We start from the raw sequence: 12,730 nt of genomic DNA on the forward strand, positions 1-12,730 counted from the left end.
AGTGTACTACATTCCAGCCTTGCGGAGTAATATTCTAAGCTTAGGGCAATTAACAGAGGAAGGATACAAGGTAGATATGTTGAATGAACACTTGGAGGTTCATGATGAACATGGGAAATTGATCATGAAGGTGCAACGGTCGAAAAACCGTGTGTACAAGATTAATCTTCAGACCATACAAGCAGTTTGTCTTGCCATAAGTCTCGATGATGAAGCATGGTTATGGCATGCGAGGCTCGGTCACATAAACTTCGGGATATTGGAGTTGATGGTTGAGAAAAATATGGTGCGTGGTGTGCCAAGAGTGAAGCACCTGAAACAAGTCTGCGAAGGGTGCTTGGTGGCTAAACAAACTCTCCAACCTTTTCCAAAGGAAACTGAGTATCGTGCTTCATCCCCACTGGAACTAGTCTATGCAGATTTGTGTGGACCGATATCACCACAAACATTGGGAGGAAATAATTATTTTCTGCTGATTGTAGATGACTACAGCAGGTTTATGTGGGTTTACATTATCAAAACAAAAGATGAGGCATTCCCGGCATTCAAGAAATTCAAGGCACAAGTCGAGAGTGAAAGCGCATATAAGGTCAAAATGCTAAAGACTGACCGAGGAGGTGAATTCACATCACAACAATTCAAAAAATTCTGTGATAAAGAGGGCGTGAAAAGGCAACTCTCGGCACCATACAACCCACAACAAAATGGGGTTGTGGAGTGTCGAAATCGAACTGTTCTTGAAACAATGAGATCCATGTTAAAGGCGATGAGTGTACCAGAAAATTTGTGGGGTGAAACAGTCCGACATGCAGTGTATATTTTAAATAGAGTTTCGACAAAAGGTTTGAAGAGCATGACACCGTATGAGGGTTGGAAGCGAAAGAAACCATCTTTTGAACATGTCAAGATTTTTGGTTGTATTGCGTATATGAAGACATCAACGAATCACTTAACAAAATTAAGTGATCAAAGCTCAAAAATGATTTATATGGGAGTCGAACCTTGTAGCAAAGCATATCGTCTCTATGATCCTCTTCGAAATAAGATATATGTTGCACGTAATGTAATTTTTTATGAAAAAGCCAAATGGAATTGGACTGAACAGCAAGGCACTCAATCAAGCACAAGATTTGAATGGTTTAATGAGCACGTTCCTGGTGGAGATGAAGGTGATAGTCGAGATCCAGTTGGTGATGGAGTTGGAAGTCCAATACATCAATTCGAAACAACTAATGACCAGACTCCGCCGTTATCAGTGACAAGAAGTGCAGACTCCTTAAGGAATTCAGCCTCTCGAGATAGTCCATTGATTCAGACATCTGATGGTAGCCAAGAAGCCAGTCAGACAGCATTCGATCACACACCCATTCGTGGGTTTCGCTCTCTGTCGGACGTTTATGCACAATTAGATGTTGTAGAGGGTGAAGGAGAAGAATTGATATTTGCTGGAGATGAGCCGACATCATTCCAGGAGGCGTCTACTGATGCAAATTGGAAAGAGGCGATGCAGAAGGAACTTGAAGCAATAAAAAAAAAAATCAAACATGGAAATTGACAACACTTCCCCAAGGGAAAAAACCCATCGGACTGAAATGGGTTTTTAAATTAAAGAAAGATGCTGAAGGCAATATTGTGAAACACAAAGCAAGGTTAGTTGCAAAGGGATATGTACAAAGACAAGGAGTGGACGTTGAGGAAGTGTTTGCACCGGTGGCTAGACTTGAAACTATACGGTTGCTATTGGCGTTGGCAGCTTCGCAAGGATGGCGTGTCCACCATTTGGATGTAAAGTCGGCATTTTTTAATGGCATTATACAGGAAAAAGTGTATGTATCCCAACCTGATGGTTTTTTTGTCACAGGAAAGGAAACATTTGTGTATAAATTACACAAGGCTCATTATGGATTACAACAAGCCCCAAGAGCGTGGAATTTTCGTCTTGACAGCGCACTAAAAGGACTTGGCTTTCAGCGGTGCCCACAAGAGCAAGTTGTGTACAAGAAGTGCATGTCTAAAGATCTGTTGATAGTTGGCGTGTATGTAGACGATTTGATTGTGACCGGAACAAGTGAAAGGCTGATTTGTACATTCAAAAGGAAGATGCATAATGTGTTTGATATGAGTAATCTTGGAAGACTCTCATACTATTTGGGAATCGAAGTTCACCAAAGTGAGAAAGGGATCACAATTGATCAAAGTGGGTATGCTAAGAAAATATTACAAACTGCACGAATGGCAGATTGTAATCCGTCGAAATATCCCATGGAACCAAAGTTACACTTATCTAAAGATGAAGAAGGTGTACCAACAAATGCAATGGAGTATCGAAGACTCATCGGAAGCCTAAGATATATCACTCACACTAGACCGGATCTCGGATATTCGGTGGGAGTTGTGAGCAGGTACATGGCATCACCGAAAGAAAGTCATTATAAAGCAGTCAAGCAAATATTGAGGTATATCAAGGGAACGATGAGTTATGGACTGTTTTATCATAAGTGAGGCAATGGAAGATTACATGGATATAGTGATAGTAGCCATGGTATGGATCTAGATGATCGTAAAGGTACAACCGGCATGGCATTTTATTTTTCGGGCAACCTTATCACTTGGTGTTCGTAGAAGCAGTGCACTGTCGCTCTCTCATCTTGTGAAGCTGAATTTATGACTGCAACTTCAGTGGCATGCCAAGCATTGTGGCTACGTAACTTATTGGTAGACTTGACTTGTTGGGAAGCTCAATGTGTTAAATTATACGTGGATAACAAATCTGCCATATCCTTGATGAAGAATCCAGTCTTTCACGGAAGAAGTAAACACATTGATACCAAATTTCATTTTATTCGAGAATGCGTTGAAGGGGGTTCGATCTATGTAGAGCATATCAGTGTAGAAGAACAAAAGGCTGACATCTTGACCAAGGCACTACCCAAACTAAAGTTCATAGAGATGAGAGATTTAATCGGAATTGAAGATCTGGAACACATGAAGTAGAATTAAGGGGGAGAGTGTTGGGAGTAATTCTGATTATGTATTTGGTAGATTATATAATTAGTTATATATTATTATTTGTCATTATTTATTCCATTAATTTCCTAGGTAGTTATATGTATTTACAATTCAAATTTAAAATTGTGTCTGTCAGTCTTGAAAGGTCGTGTCTATTAGAATTATAAGATTGTATGCATTGGACTTGTAGGATGAAAAAAATATACACATGGTGTATCCTTCTGTTTTTTTATCATAGAAATCATTTAGATTTGTTTTGCATATTCCCGATCTTTAATTTGTGAATTTAATTTCTAACAATCAAAGTAATTCTACCAAGAGTAATTGCTAATAGAGACTTAATCTTGTTCTTCTCCACATTATACAATATTATAACATCAGACTTTGCTATATTTCTAGTGATTGACTGCATATCAAGACGAAGATACTGGAAATACACTCTAATCCCATCATACTCAACAAACCGAAATGGTAAATTGTGCATAGCCATTCCACAACAATCAATTCTCTAAAACTTGTTAGAATCATATGAATTGTCAGACAAAAATATAGCACTTTGATTGGACAATAACAACATTTGACCTACATCTTCCGTGCTTTTGCAACATCTTTATTAATATGCCGAAGTAATGTCCAATTTCTTTACTAGAACAAGCAATGAAGGTATTATGACAATACAAACAAAACACTCCGTTGACTGACTCCGACTTGTGCTGTGATTTGCTTGCAATTCTATTATGTCTGATTGTGTGAAAAACTGAGATAATTGGGTTTTATGGGTTGTGTGAAAAACTGATTGTTTGAATTTTTAAATTTAAATTTCTAGAATTAATTTTTGAATCTTATTTATATAATATTTTATATTATTATATATATATTAAAAATTCGGGTTGGGTCAACTCGACACAATTTTAGAAGGCTCAGTCTCAAAATATTTTTTAATTGGGTCATGCCGGCCCGACCCAATTTTAGTAGACCTAGGCCCGAAATATTGTTTCAATCTGGCAGTGTCCCCCTCCTTTTCCTATCGCCTTCCATGGGAATATACAATGAAAAATTTTGATATTCAAATAAGGCTATTTAAATATTTTACTTATTTCATTTGTATAAAACTTGCATAATCAAGTACATGTCTACAACAAAAAATCTGGACAATTTTTTTTTTACATACTTAAATTTACCATAAAGAAGTTTTACACAATAAATAAACGATGAGGTATTTTGTACATTTATACTAAAATATAGGGAGTATTATGCAATTTATCTTTTTGTTAATAAAAAAAGAAAATATTTTGCCAAAATAGCATAAAATCTTCATGTGATTTTCGGAATTTTCTAAAAACCCCTCTGATTCTAAAATTTTATATTACCTACTCGTGGTTCTGAAAATGTTGCAAACAACACCCCACCGTTAATATTTAATGGTAATTGTATTGTACGCGGGGTCACTATGTGTATTATTGAAAATTCACATTTTAAAAGAAAGAAAATTACAAAATTCCCCTTCCTTTTCCGCTTCATCTTTCCTTACCTTTCCGCCATGGTTGTCGTCTCCCGCTTCACATGTGTATAGTCGTGATTTATGTATGAATCAGTGCAACAATGGAAGAATAAAAAATTCGAGTGAATTTGCTCAAATTAGTGTTTTTCTCAAGATTTGGGTTAAATTTCAAAATCTCCAAATTCAAATTGGTAAAGGTTTTAATCAAATTCGAATGAGTACAAAAATAATTAAATTCTACGATTTAGCCATTTGATCTATGAATCTAACAAATAGAATCGATCATCAATCGCCTAAATTGAAATGAATCTTCAAGTAACAGAGGTGAAAAAAAATGGAGGCAAAATTGTCCATAACTCCCTTGTGGTTTCGAAACTCAGCGTAAATTCCCCCTCTACTTTAAAAATTGTATGACGTTCCCTTATAATTTAAAAAATGTTGCATGAAACCACTTTGTGGTTTTGAAACTCAGCATAATCCCCATTTTACTTTAAAAAATTGCATGACCCTCACTTATACTTTCAAAAATATTGCATAAAACCCCCTGCCATGTAAAACATATAGATAGAAAATCATCTTCTTATCACACGAGGAAAGTTTCATGATGGTGGAGTTTCATGCAACGTTTTTAAAAGTATAAGGGGGTACCATGCAATTTTTAAAGTATAGGGAGATTTTACGCTGACTTTCGAAACCACAGGGGAGTTATAAGCAATTTTACCAAAAATGGAGAAAAAGAGTTGCATTTCCATTTCCAAAATGGCGAATTACCATAAGTTCGAAACAAAGGCTATTGATCGCGATGTGAAATACTGCACTCCTTCGTCTGTAGAGGCGGTACCTATGGGATGGCCGGCGGTCGGAGAGCCTACCACGATGCAGAAGACGCCGTGGCAGACCGGAATTCTATCCTGCTTAGGAAACGGCGATGAGTTCTACAACAACGATCTCGAAGTTTGTGAGTATTATTTTCATCTCCATGTGTGTCTCTGTATTTTTTAATCAGAAAACACAAATTAATATAAATATGCATCGAAATTCAAATACCTATTGTTCTTTCATTTTTCTCACCGAAATTGAGGAATACAAGTTAATTTACTAAAAAAAAAAAAAGAAGAGGAAAAGGAGGCGGGCGGCAAAAGAGGCGGAAGAAGAAAAAAGAAGAATATGGATGTATGCGTGTACGTATATGTAAAACAAAATGAAGAAATATAGGTGAAAAAAATGGAGATAAAATGAAGAATAATGAATAAAAAGAGGAAGAAAAATAGGTAAACAACGGCACTGCATGTTTGCATGTGTATGTGTGTATGTTTGTGTTAATGTGTATGTCTGTGTATGTATGTGTGTATGTATGATGAAAAAAAAAAATGGTTAACTCAGAATGCGTGGTCAAAAGTAAAAAAATCTACATGACTATAACGGTTCAAACAACTAAAAATTAACTTTGTTAGTTCAATTTTAAAGGGATGGACGAGTGTAGAACATATTTTAAAACACGAGTATGTTTTATGAAATTTTAAAACCAGATAGAGTTTTCAAGAAATTTGGGAAATCACAGGGGAATTTTTTCTATTTTGCCAAATAATTCATTGTGGTTCTAATGAAATTTTTGGATCAATTTTAGTATTATTATAGCTAACAATGATTGAATACGACTTTGTTGGATGACTAAAAAAATTGACTCAGTTGTACAAACAGTCAATACGATTGTTTTTATGTCTCTGTTAACGACCTTTTCTCAAATTTTGTATCGCTTCAAGTTTGGCAAAATTCAAACCAAAACTTCGAATGCTTATCCCTATTATGAATATAATCATGTATCTAAACCCTGTTCATTGTTACATTATAAGTTATGTTTGATTTTTTTTTTTTCAAATTGTTTAATATATACTTCCTCCGTCTCGGTCCACCTTTCCATTTTTTGTTGTCCACCAAATTAGTCCAATTTTTTTATTTAGTAATAATTAACAACATAAAATAAAATTAAAACATTAATTAATCTCATTTCTTTTACCAAATAAATTACTCCCTTGTTTTCAGCACATTAATATATTTTTTCTTTTTAACCGACTTATAAAATTAGTCAACTATTCTAATATAATAATAATTAAATTAAAATTTTAATGACATTTAATTAAATTATTAATATATCTAAATTTATTATATATTTCATTGTAAATTTGAAAATTGAATTAGAATTTTGAATAATAAAGTTAAAAATAAAAATTTAATATAATATCAATAGATATTTTTGTAATGTTTAAAATTTTAAATTAGTTTTTAATGTGATATAAAAAAAAAACATTAATATTTGTTTTGGTATTATATTAATGGATAATTAGTTAATAGTGAAATTTGATTTTGAATTTATTTTATCTGTAAATTCGGTATATCAAATTATTAATATGGTATCGTGATGGTAAAATATGAAATCAAAAATTTTTATGCCGTATTACGATATGCAATATAAAATTTGGTATATTATAACGAACAAATTTTATCAGCAATCAAATTCGATAAATTTGATTTATTATTTTTTTAATTTTTTTTATAGTTACAATATTAATTGTATGTAAATTATTAAAGTCAATTTCTTTTTTTAGTGTTTAGAAATTTTCTGTGTTTTTATTGTTAGTTATTGAGAGTTGTCAAAATAATATTAAAATATTTAATTTTATTATTTTAAAAATATTTTGTAAGAAAATCATATAGTATTTTATCTATTTGGTAAATTTAGCTCAATTTGTTTTTTGGTATATTTACAAAAAAAAAAAAAAATTAAATTTGATAGACGGATAGAATATTATTAAAATTGTGATTAATATTTTGTTAGAGTGAACAAATTCATAAACTCTTCTATCACATTTATCACTATCAATAACTAAATTCAACTTATATTTTATTTTTTGTATTTACTTTTGGAAGAATTTTATGTAAATTATTATTCAAATTAAAAAAATAGTCGCATCATATTTTTATTGTTTAATTTTGTTTAGTTTATTTACATTAGTTTTATATTTTTTTTGTTACGTATAATTACTATAATTACTGTTTTACCATTGATATAATAATTTTTTCCTAAAGTTAATTTTTAAAATATAAAATATTCATCGTAAAAAAAATAAAAAATAAAAAATTTTAATTTTTATTTTAATATTTCACTAATAAAAATAATAAAATATTATAAATATAATATAAATTAATCATATTAATTAACTATCTAATACAAATTTTCTTAAACTTCGTACCAATAAAAATTGGACTAATTTCGCGGGATAGAGGGGATTATATAATTCTAGTAAAATATTTTTATAATTATTTAAAAGTATTAAAAATGATCAAATTTTAATATTTTTAAAAATAATTGCAAAATAACAATAGCAATAATAATAAAATTATATATATATTTTTTAATTCTAGAAACATCATTTTATTTCATAATTTCTAATTCAAAAAATAAAAGATATTATTTTCTTCTTCTCAACTAATTTATCCTCTTTAGTTTAGGTACAAAATTTTAGATATTATTTAATTAATAAATAATTACAAAACATATTAATAAAAATAATTGTTATTTAATAAAAATTAATATAACTAAATAGTTCACTTAAAAAAATTGTAAATTATAATTTTAAAATATAATTAAAATTTATAATTAGATTTTTAAAAAATAAATTAGGAATATTTAATTACTTTATTACGCCAAGTGACATTTGATTTGGCGCCAAAACTTCGTCTGCACTCCCAATTAATTAATTCAGAAAATTCCCGCTTCATCAGAAAATACCACATCCAACATTCGATTCACCTCCCCGCCATTTTTCACCATGCTTAAGCTTAAAACTCATACTCCTCACCAGTCCTCTATTCAATTCTCAGTCTGAAACCCTAACCGAGTTTGTCCCCGATTCAATTGCACCTACCGGAGGGAGGACGACAAATATGGCGGCAGCGGTGACTCCAGATGCGGTTTCCACTATCTTAGCGAATCCCTGTCCCGATTCGTCTTCAGAATTGCCCGAAATCATCGTGCAAGTGGTCGATCTGAAGCTCGCCGGCTCAAAATACATGTACGTCTCTCTCTCTCTCTCCAATGAACTACTTCTAGCGTTCGGTGTGGATTTGTGAAAGCATTGAGCGTATCGTAGGTGTGATTTCATTACAAAAGCTTAGATCTGTTACGATTTGTGTGTGTGTGTGTCTGTTTAATTCCATTGCCCAAAACTTGCTGCACTGCAATCTATTTCCATTTCTGAATTCGCTATAAATGAATCACTTATGCCAATTTTTTGCAGGTTTGTAGCGAACGATGGAAAAAATAAGGTGAAGACTCTGTTGCAGTCGTCATTATCATCCTTAGTCAACTCTGGAGAGATCCAGAATTTGGGACTCATTCGTGTTATCGACTACACCTTGAACGACATTCCAACAAAGAATGAGAAGTAAAATCTCTCTTCACTAATGAACCCCGTTTTGGTGCATCTTTACTTTCATAATGCATTGGTGAGGATAGAAATTTCATATGATCTCTTGCTGTGTGTTCATCTTAATTCTTAGGTTTTTGATAATAACCAAGTGTGAGGCCGTATTGCCTGCGCTAGATTCAGAGTACAGAGGTGAGGTGGAGGTTGGGAGTGGTATTACATTAAAGCCAAAGCAGGAATCCATGGTTAAGATGGAGAAGAAAGTTAATGTTTCTGATTCTTGTATGAAGCCAAAGAAGCAAGAAGTTGGGGTTAAATCCGCTGCTGAAATAGTTTATGAACAGCACGGGAAGTGAGTCTTGTTAACTAACTCTATTGTTGTGCTTAATGGAGTCGTTGAAGTTATTGTTTTTGTTGGACAACTTATGGATTTGCACTGTTAACTGTAGCACGGCGCCGGCTGCGCGAATGGCTATGACACGGAGGATCCATTCGTTACTTTCATTGAATCCTTATCAGGGATACTGGACAATTAAAGTGAGGGTCACTAACAAGGGCAATATGAGGTCCTACAGGAATTCTAGAGGAGAAGGTTTTGTGTTCAATGTAGAACTGACTGATGAAGATGTGAGTGAGCATCTTGATTTTGTTAGATTGTCTGCATATAACTTTATAAATATGGGTGTGTCAATGATGTTGTGGTTTTGGAATTGCTGGTACTGTTCAGGGCACACAAATACAAGCTACTATGTTCAACGAGGCCGCGAGGAAGTTCTTTGACAAGTTTCAGATGGGGAAAGTGTATTACATATCAAAGGGAAGCCTGAAAGTAGCAAACAAGCAATTCAAGACTGTGCAGAACGATTATGAGATGACCTTGAATGAGAATTCCCAAGTGGAGGAGGCGAGTGATGAGTCAACTTTTATCCCCGAGACGAAGTTCAACTTTGTTCCCATTGATGAACTCAGTCCATATGTCAATGGAAGGGAACTTGTTGGTACGAAGCACTCTGCGCCTCTGATGTATACTCAACAATCCTTGTTTTTAGTTTATGTTGACGTATTCTGTGAAAATTTGTGCTGTTGCAGATGTTATCGGTGTGCTCCAAAATGTGTCTCCTACAATGAGCATTCGAAGGAAAAGCAACAATGAGAGTATTCCCAAGCGCGACATTACCATTGCTGATGAGACGTAAGTTGGGCTCATATTTGTAATAAGCATTGCTTAGATGTTAGACCTTACATTGCTGAAATATAATCTCCAGGAAGAAAACAGTCGTGGTTTCTTTATGGAACGATCTTGCAACAAATGTAGGACAAGAGCTGCTCACAATGGCCGATAAATCCCCTATAGTTGCGATCAAATCTGTTAAAGTTGGTGATTTTCAGGGTAACTAACAAAAGCAACCTATTGATGAAACTGAATTCCACAACAATTGACATTTGAATAATGCTGTTGTCTTAATTCAGGTGTGTCGTTGTCAGCGCTAAGCAAAAGTCTTGTTGTCATCAATCCGGAGACACCGGAAGCCAAAAAGTTGAGATCATGGTACAATAAAAAAACATAACCGCGTCCATTTCATAGAATTACCATGCCATTTTGCTAATTCTGTTCTGTGCAGGTTCGATTCTGAAGGTAAGGACACTTGTTTGGATGCTGCTGGAGCTGGCTTGAGCCCTGCCCTTAAAGGCGGAGCTCGATCCATGTACTCGGATAGAGTCCCTTTAGCTCATATCACTGGCAACCCAACCTTGGGAGAGGACAAGGTACTCACTCACTCACTCTGCTAGCTGATGCTATAAATGATGACTTGATTTCATTCGATACAAAATCATGACAAGATTTTACTTGCTCATTTTTGCGATAGCCGGCATTTTTCTGCATCAAAGCATACATAAGCTTCATCAAGTCTGACCAAGCAATGTGGTACCGTGCGTGCAAGACGTGCAACAAGAAAGTCACTGATGCTGTTGGGTCTGGGTACTGGTGCGAAGGGTGCCAGAAGAACGAGCAAGATTGCAGCTTGAGGTTTGTGGTCATCGCCCATTCGTTCATTCATTCGAGCAATGGGGTATTTATGGATCCATCATTACAGGTATGTGATGGTGGTCAAGGTTTCGGACGCAAGCGGCGAGGCTTTCCTCTCCGTTTTCAATGACCAAGCTGAGAAGATCATGGGATGCACTGCAGACGAGCTACACGAGTTAAGATCACAGGTTGGTCCGGGTTCGTTTGTTTGTTTGTTTGTTTGTTTGTTTTGCGCGATGATGACGGATTATATTGTATTGTATTGCACTGTATCAAGGAGGATGGCGCGTATGAAATGAGGCTGAAGGAGGCGCTATGGGGGGGTCATGTTTTCCGGGTGAGCGTGAGGCCGCATGAATACAACAATGAGAAGAGGCAGAGGATCACGGTTAGAGGCGTTGCTGGAGTTGATTATGGAGCTGAATCCAATCATTTGATCCAACACCTATCCAACATCACAATCTAATATTAGTATTCCTTGTGTTGTTCATCATGACGATGATGATGATCCAAATAATTTGTAATACACTAGGGTGCCATTGTTTGGAGATTTTTCTTAAATTTCACTATTTATTCAATTTTTTTATCAAAAAATATCAAATAAAAAACATTTAATTTTTTACTTTTATATTATACTAAAAAAAAATTAATTTTATATTCAAAATATCAAATCTAATATTTATTCACACTGTATCATACAATTATTTATATTTAAAATTTTTACTATTCAAATCTCAATTCAAAATCTATTCTCAAACAAACAAACACATCCTATATTTGGTGATTTTGGGAGTCTCTCAATCAAAGTCAATCTTTCTTTTGGAAATCGCATTTATCCATTCATGGTCTGGGATTTGTTTTGGTTTTATTTTTATAAAATATTTATGTGTTTGTTTGCAGATTTTAATTTATAAATTACATTTTAAATAATAATATTTTAAATTTGAGTAGTCTTATTTAAATAAGATTAAATATAAGAATTTATAATTAATATTTAACCGTAATATAGAAAATAATATTTTATTTGATTTTTTCTCATAAAAATCATTTTGTAACTAACTTAAATTTTATGAAATCCTTCAAATAAATACACCTTGTATATTAAATTTATTTACAGTCCATTTATTATAAAAGTATTTTATCTATTTATAATTTTACTTTTAAAAAACTAATAATAATTTTGTTATTTTTTATTTTGTTATTTTTTATTAATTTTTTAATAAAATTTAATATTATTTTCTTATTTATTTTACTTTTAATATTAAAATATTATTTTCTTCGTTTCATAGAAATATGTATTTAAAGTGACGCTAATTAATTAGTTAATAAGAATAAATTATAATACTTCATTTGTTCACAAACTAATGTCTTGGGACATTCTTATTTTTTTACCCTGCATTTATTTATACTTTTAATCTCTACCATACTATTAAGGAAAAAATTGTCAATTCATGACAAAAAGACAATATAAATATACTTTAGGACAATAATGAGATTATATAATGGGCATTGGTTAATAATTATAAATAAAAATAAATATATATGATTAAAAAATATTAAAATATCTATTTAAATATTTTAAATACTCCTATTATATTTCAATAAAATATATGTAATATAGATATTATTCTATAAATAATAAATTTTTATATAATATTTATTTATACTAATAAGGTTATTTTAATCTTTTCTACTTTATTCATATCATATCCAATATAATATTAATATTTTTAAAACGAAATGATATTTCAACAATAAAATATA

The 12,730-nt window shown here is 32.7% G+C and overlaps 1 protein-coding gene across 1 annotated transcript; it reads left to right on the top strand.

Annotated features, from left to right (window-relative positions):
- Positions 1 to 8,315: 8,315 nt before the first annotated feature.
- On the top strand, positions 8,316 to 11,552 carry LOC127263039 (replication protein A 70 kDa DNA-binding subunit B-like). The gene is made up of 12 exons (XM_051291963.1): positions 8,316 to 8,583; positions 8,809 to 8,955; positions 9,071 to 9,289; positions 9,387 to 9,564; positions 9,665 to 9,935; positions 10,027 to 10,129; positions 10,203 to 10,327; positions 10,408 to 10,486; positions 10,560 to 10,704; positions 10,806 to 10,966; positions 11,034 to 11,154; positions 11,244 to 11,552. Exons 1-12 carry the CDS (start codon positions 8,456 to 8,458, stop codon positions 11,430 to 11,432), a joined length of 1,866 nt encoding a protein of 621 aa, XP_051147920.1. The 5' UTR covers positions 8,316 to 8,455; the 3' UTR covers positions 11,433 to 11,552.
- The last annotated feature ends 1,178 nt before the right edge of the window (positions 11,553 to 12,730 follow it).

The sequence above is a fragment of the Andrographis paniculata genome, unplaced genomic scaffold, assembly GCF_009805555.1.
Source record: "Andrographis paniculata isolate CXL003 unplaced genomic scaffold, ASM980555v1 Contig66END, whole genome shotgun sequence".
Classification (NCBI taxonomy): domain Eukaryota; kingdom Viridiplantae; phylum Streptophyta; class Magnoliopsida; order Lamiales; family Acanthaceae; genus Andrographis; species Andrographis paniculata.

What these genes read in the sequence shown, in the direction of transcription:
- LOC127263039 (XM_051291963.1), top strand. Translation starts at nt 8,456, where the DNA reads ATGGCGGCAGCGGTGACTCCAGATGCGGTTTCCACTATCTTAGCGAAT. An exon ending in TAGAACTGACTGATGAAGAT is followed by an intron (nt 9,565 to 9,664) that starts GTGAGTGAGCAT and finishes GGTACTGTTCAG; the next exon opens with GGCACACAAATACAAGCTAC. An exon ending in TAAAGTTGGTGATTTTCAGG is followed by an intron (nt 10,328 to 10,407) that starts GTAACTAACAAA and finishes GTCTTAATTCAG; the next exon opens with GTGTGTCGTTGTCAGCGCTA.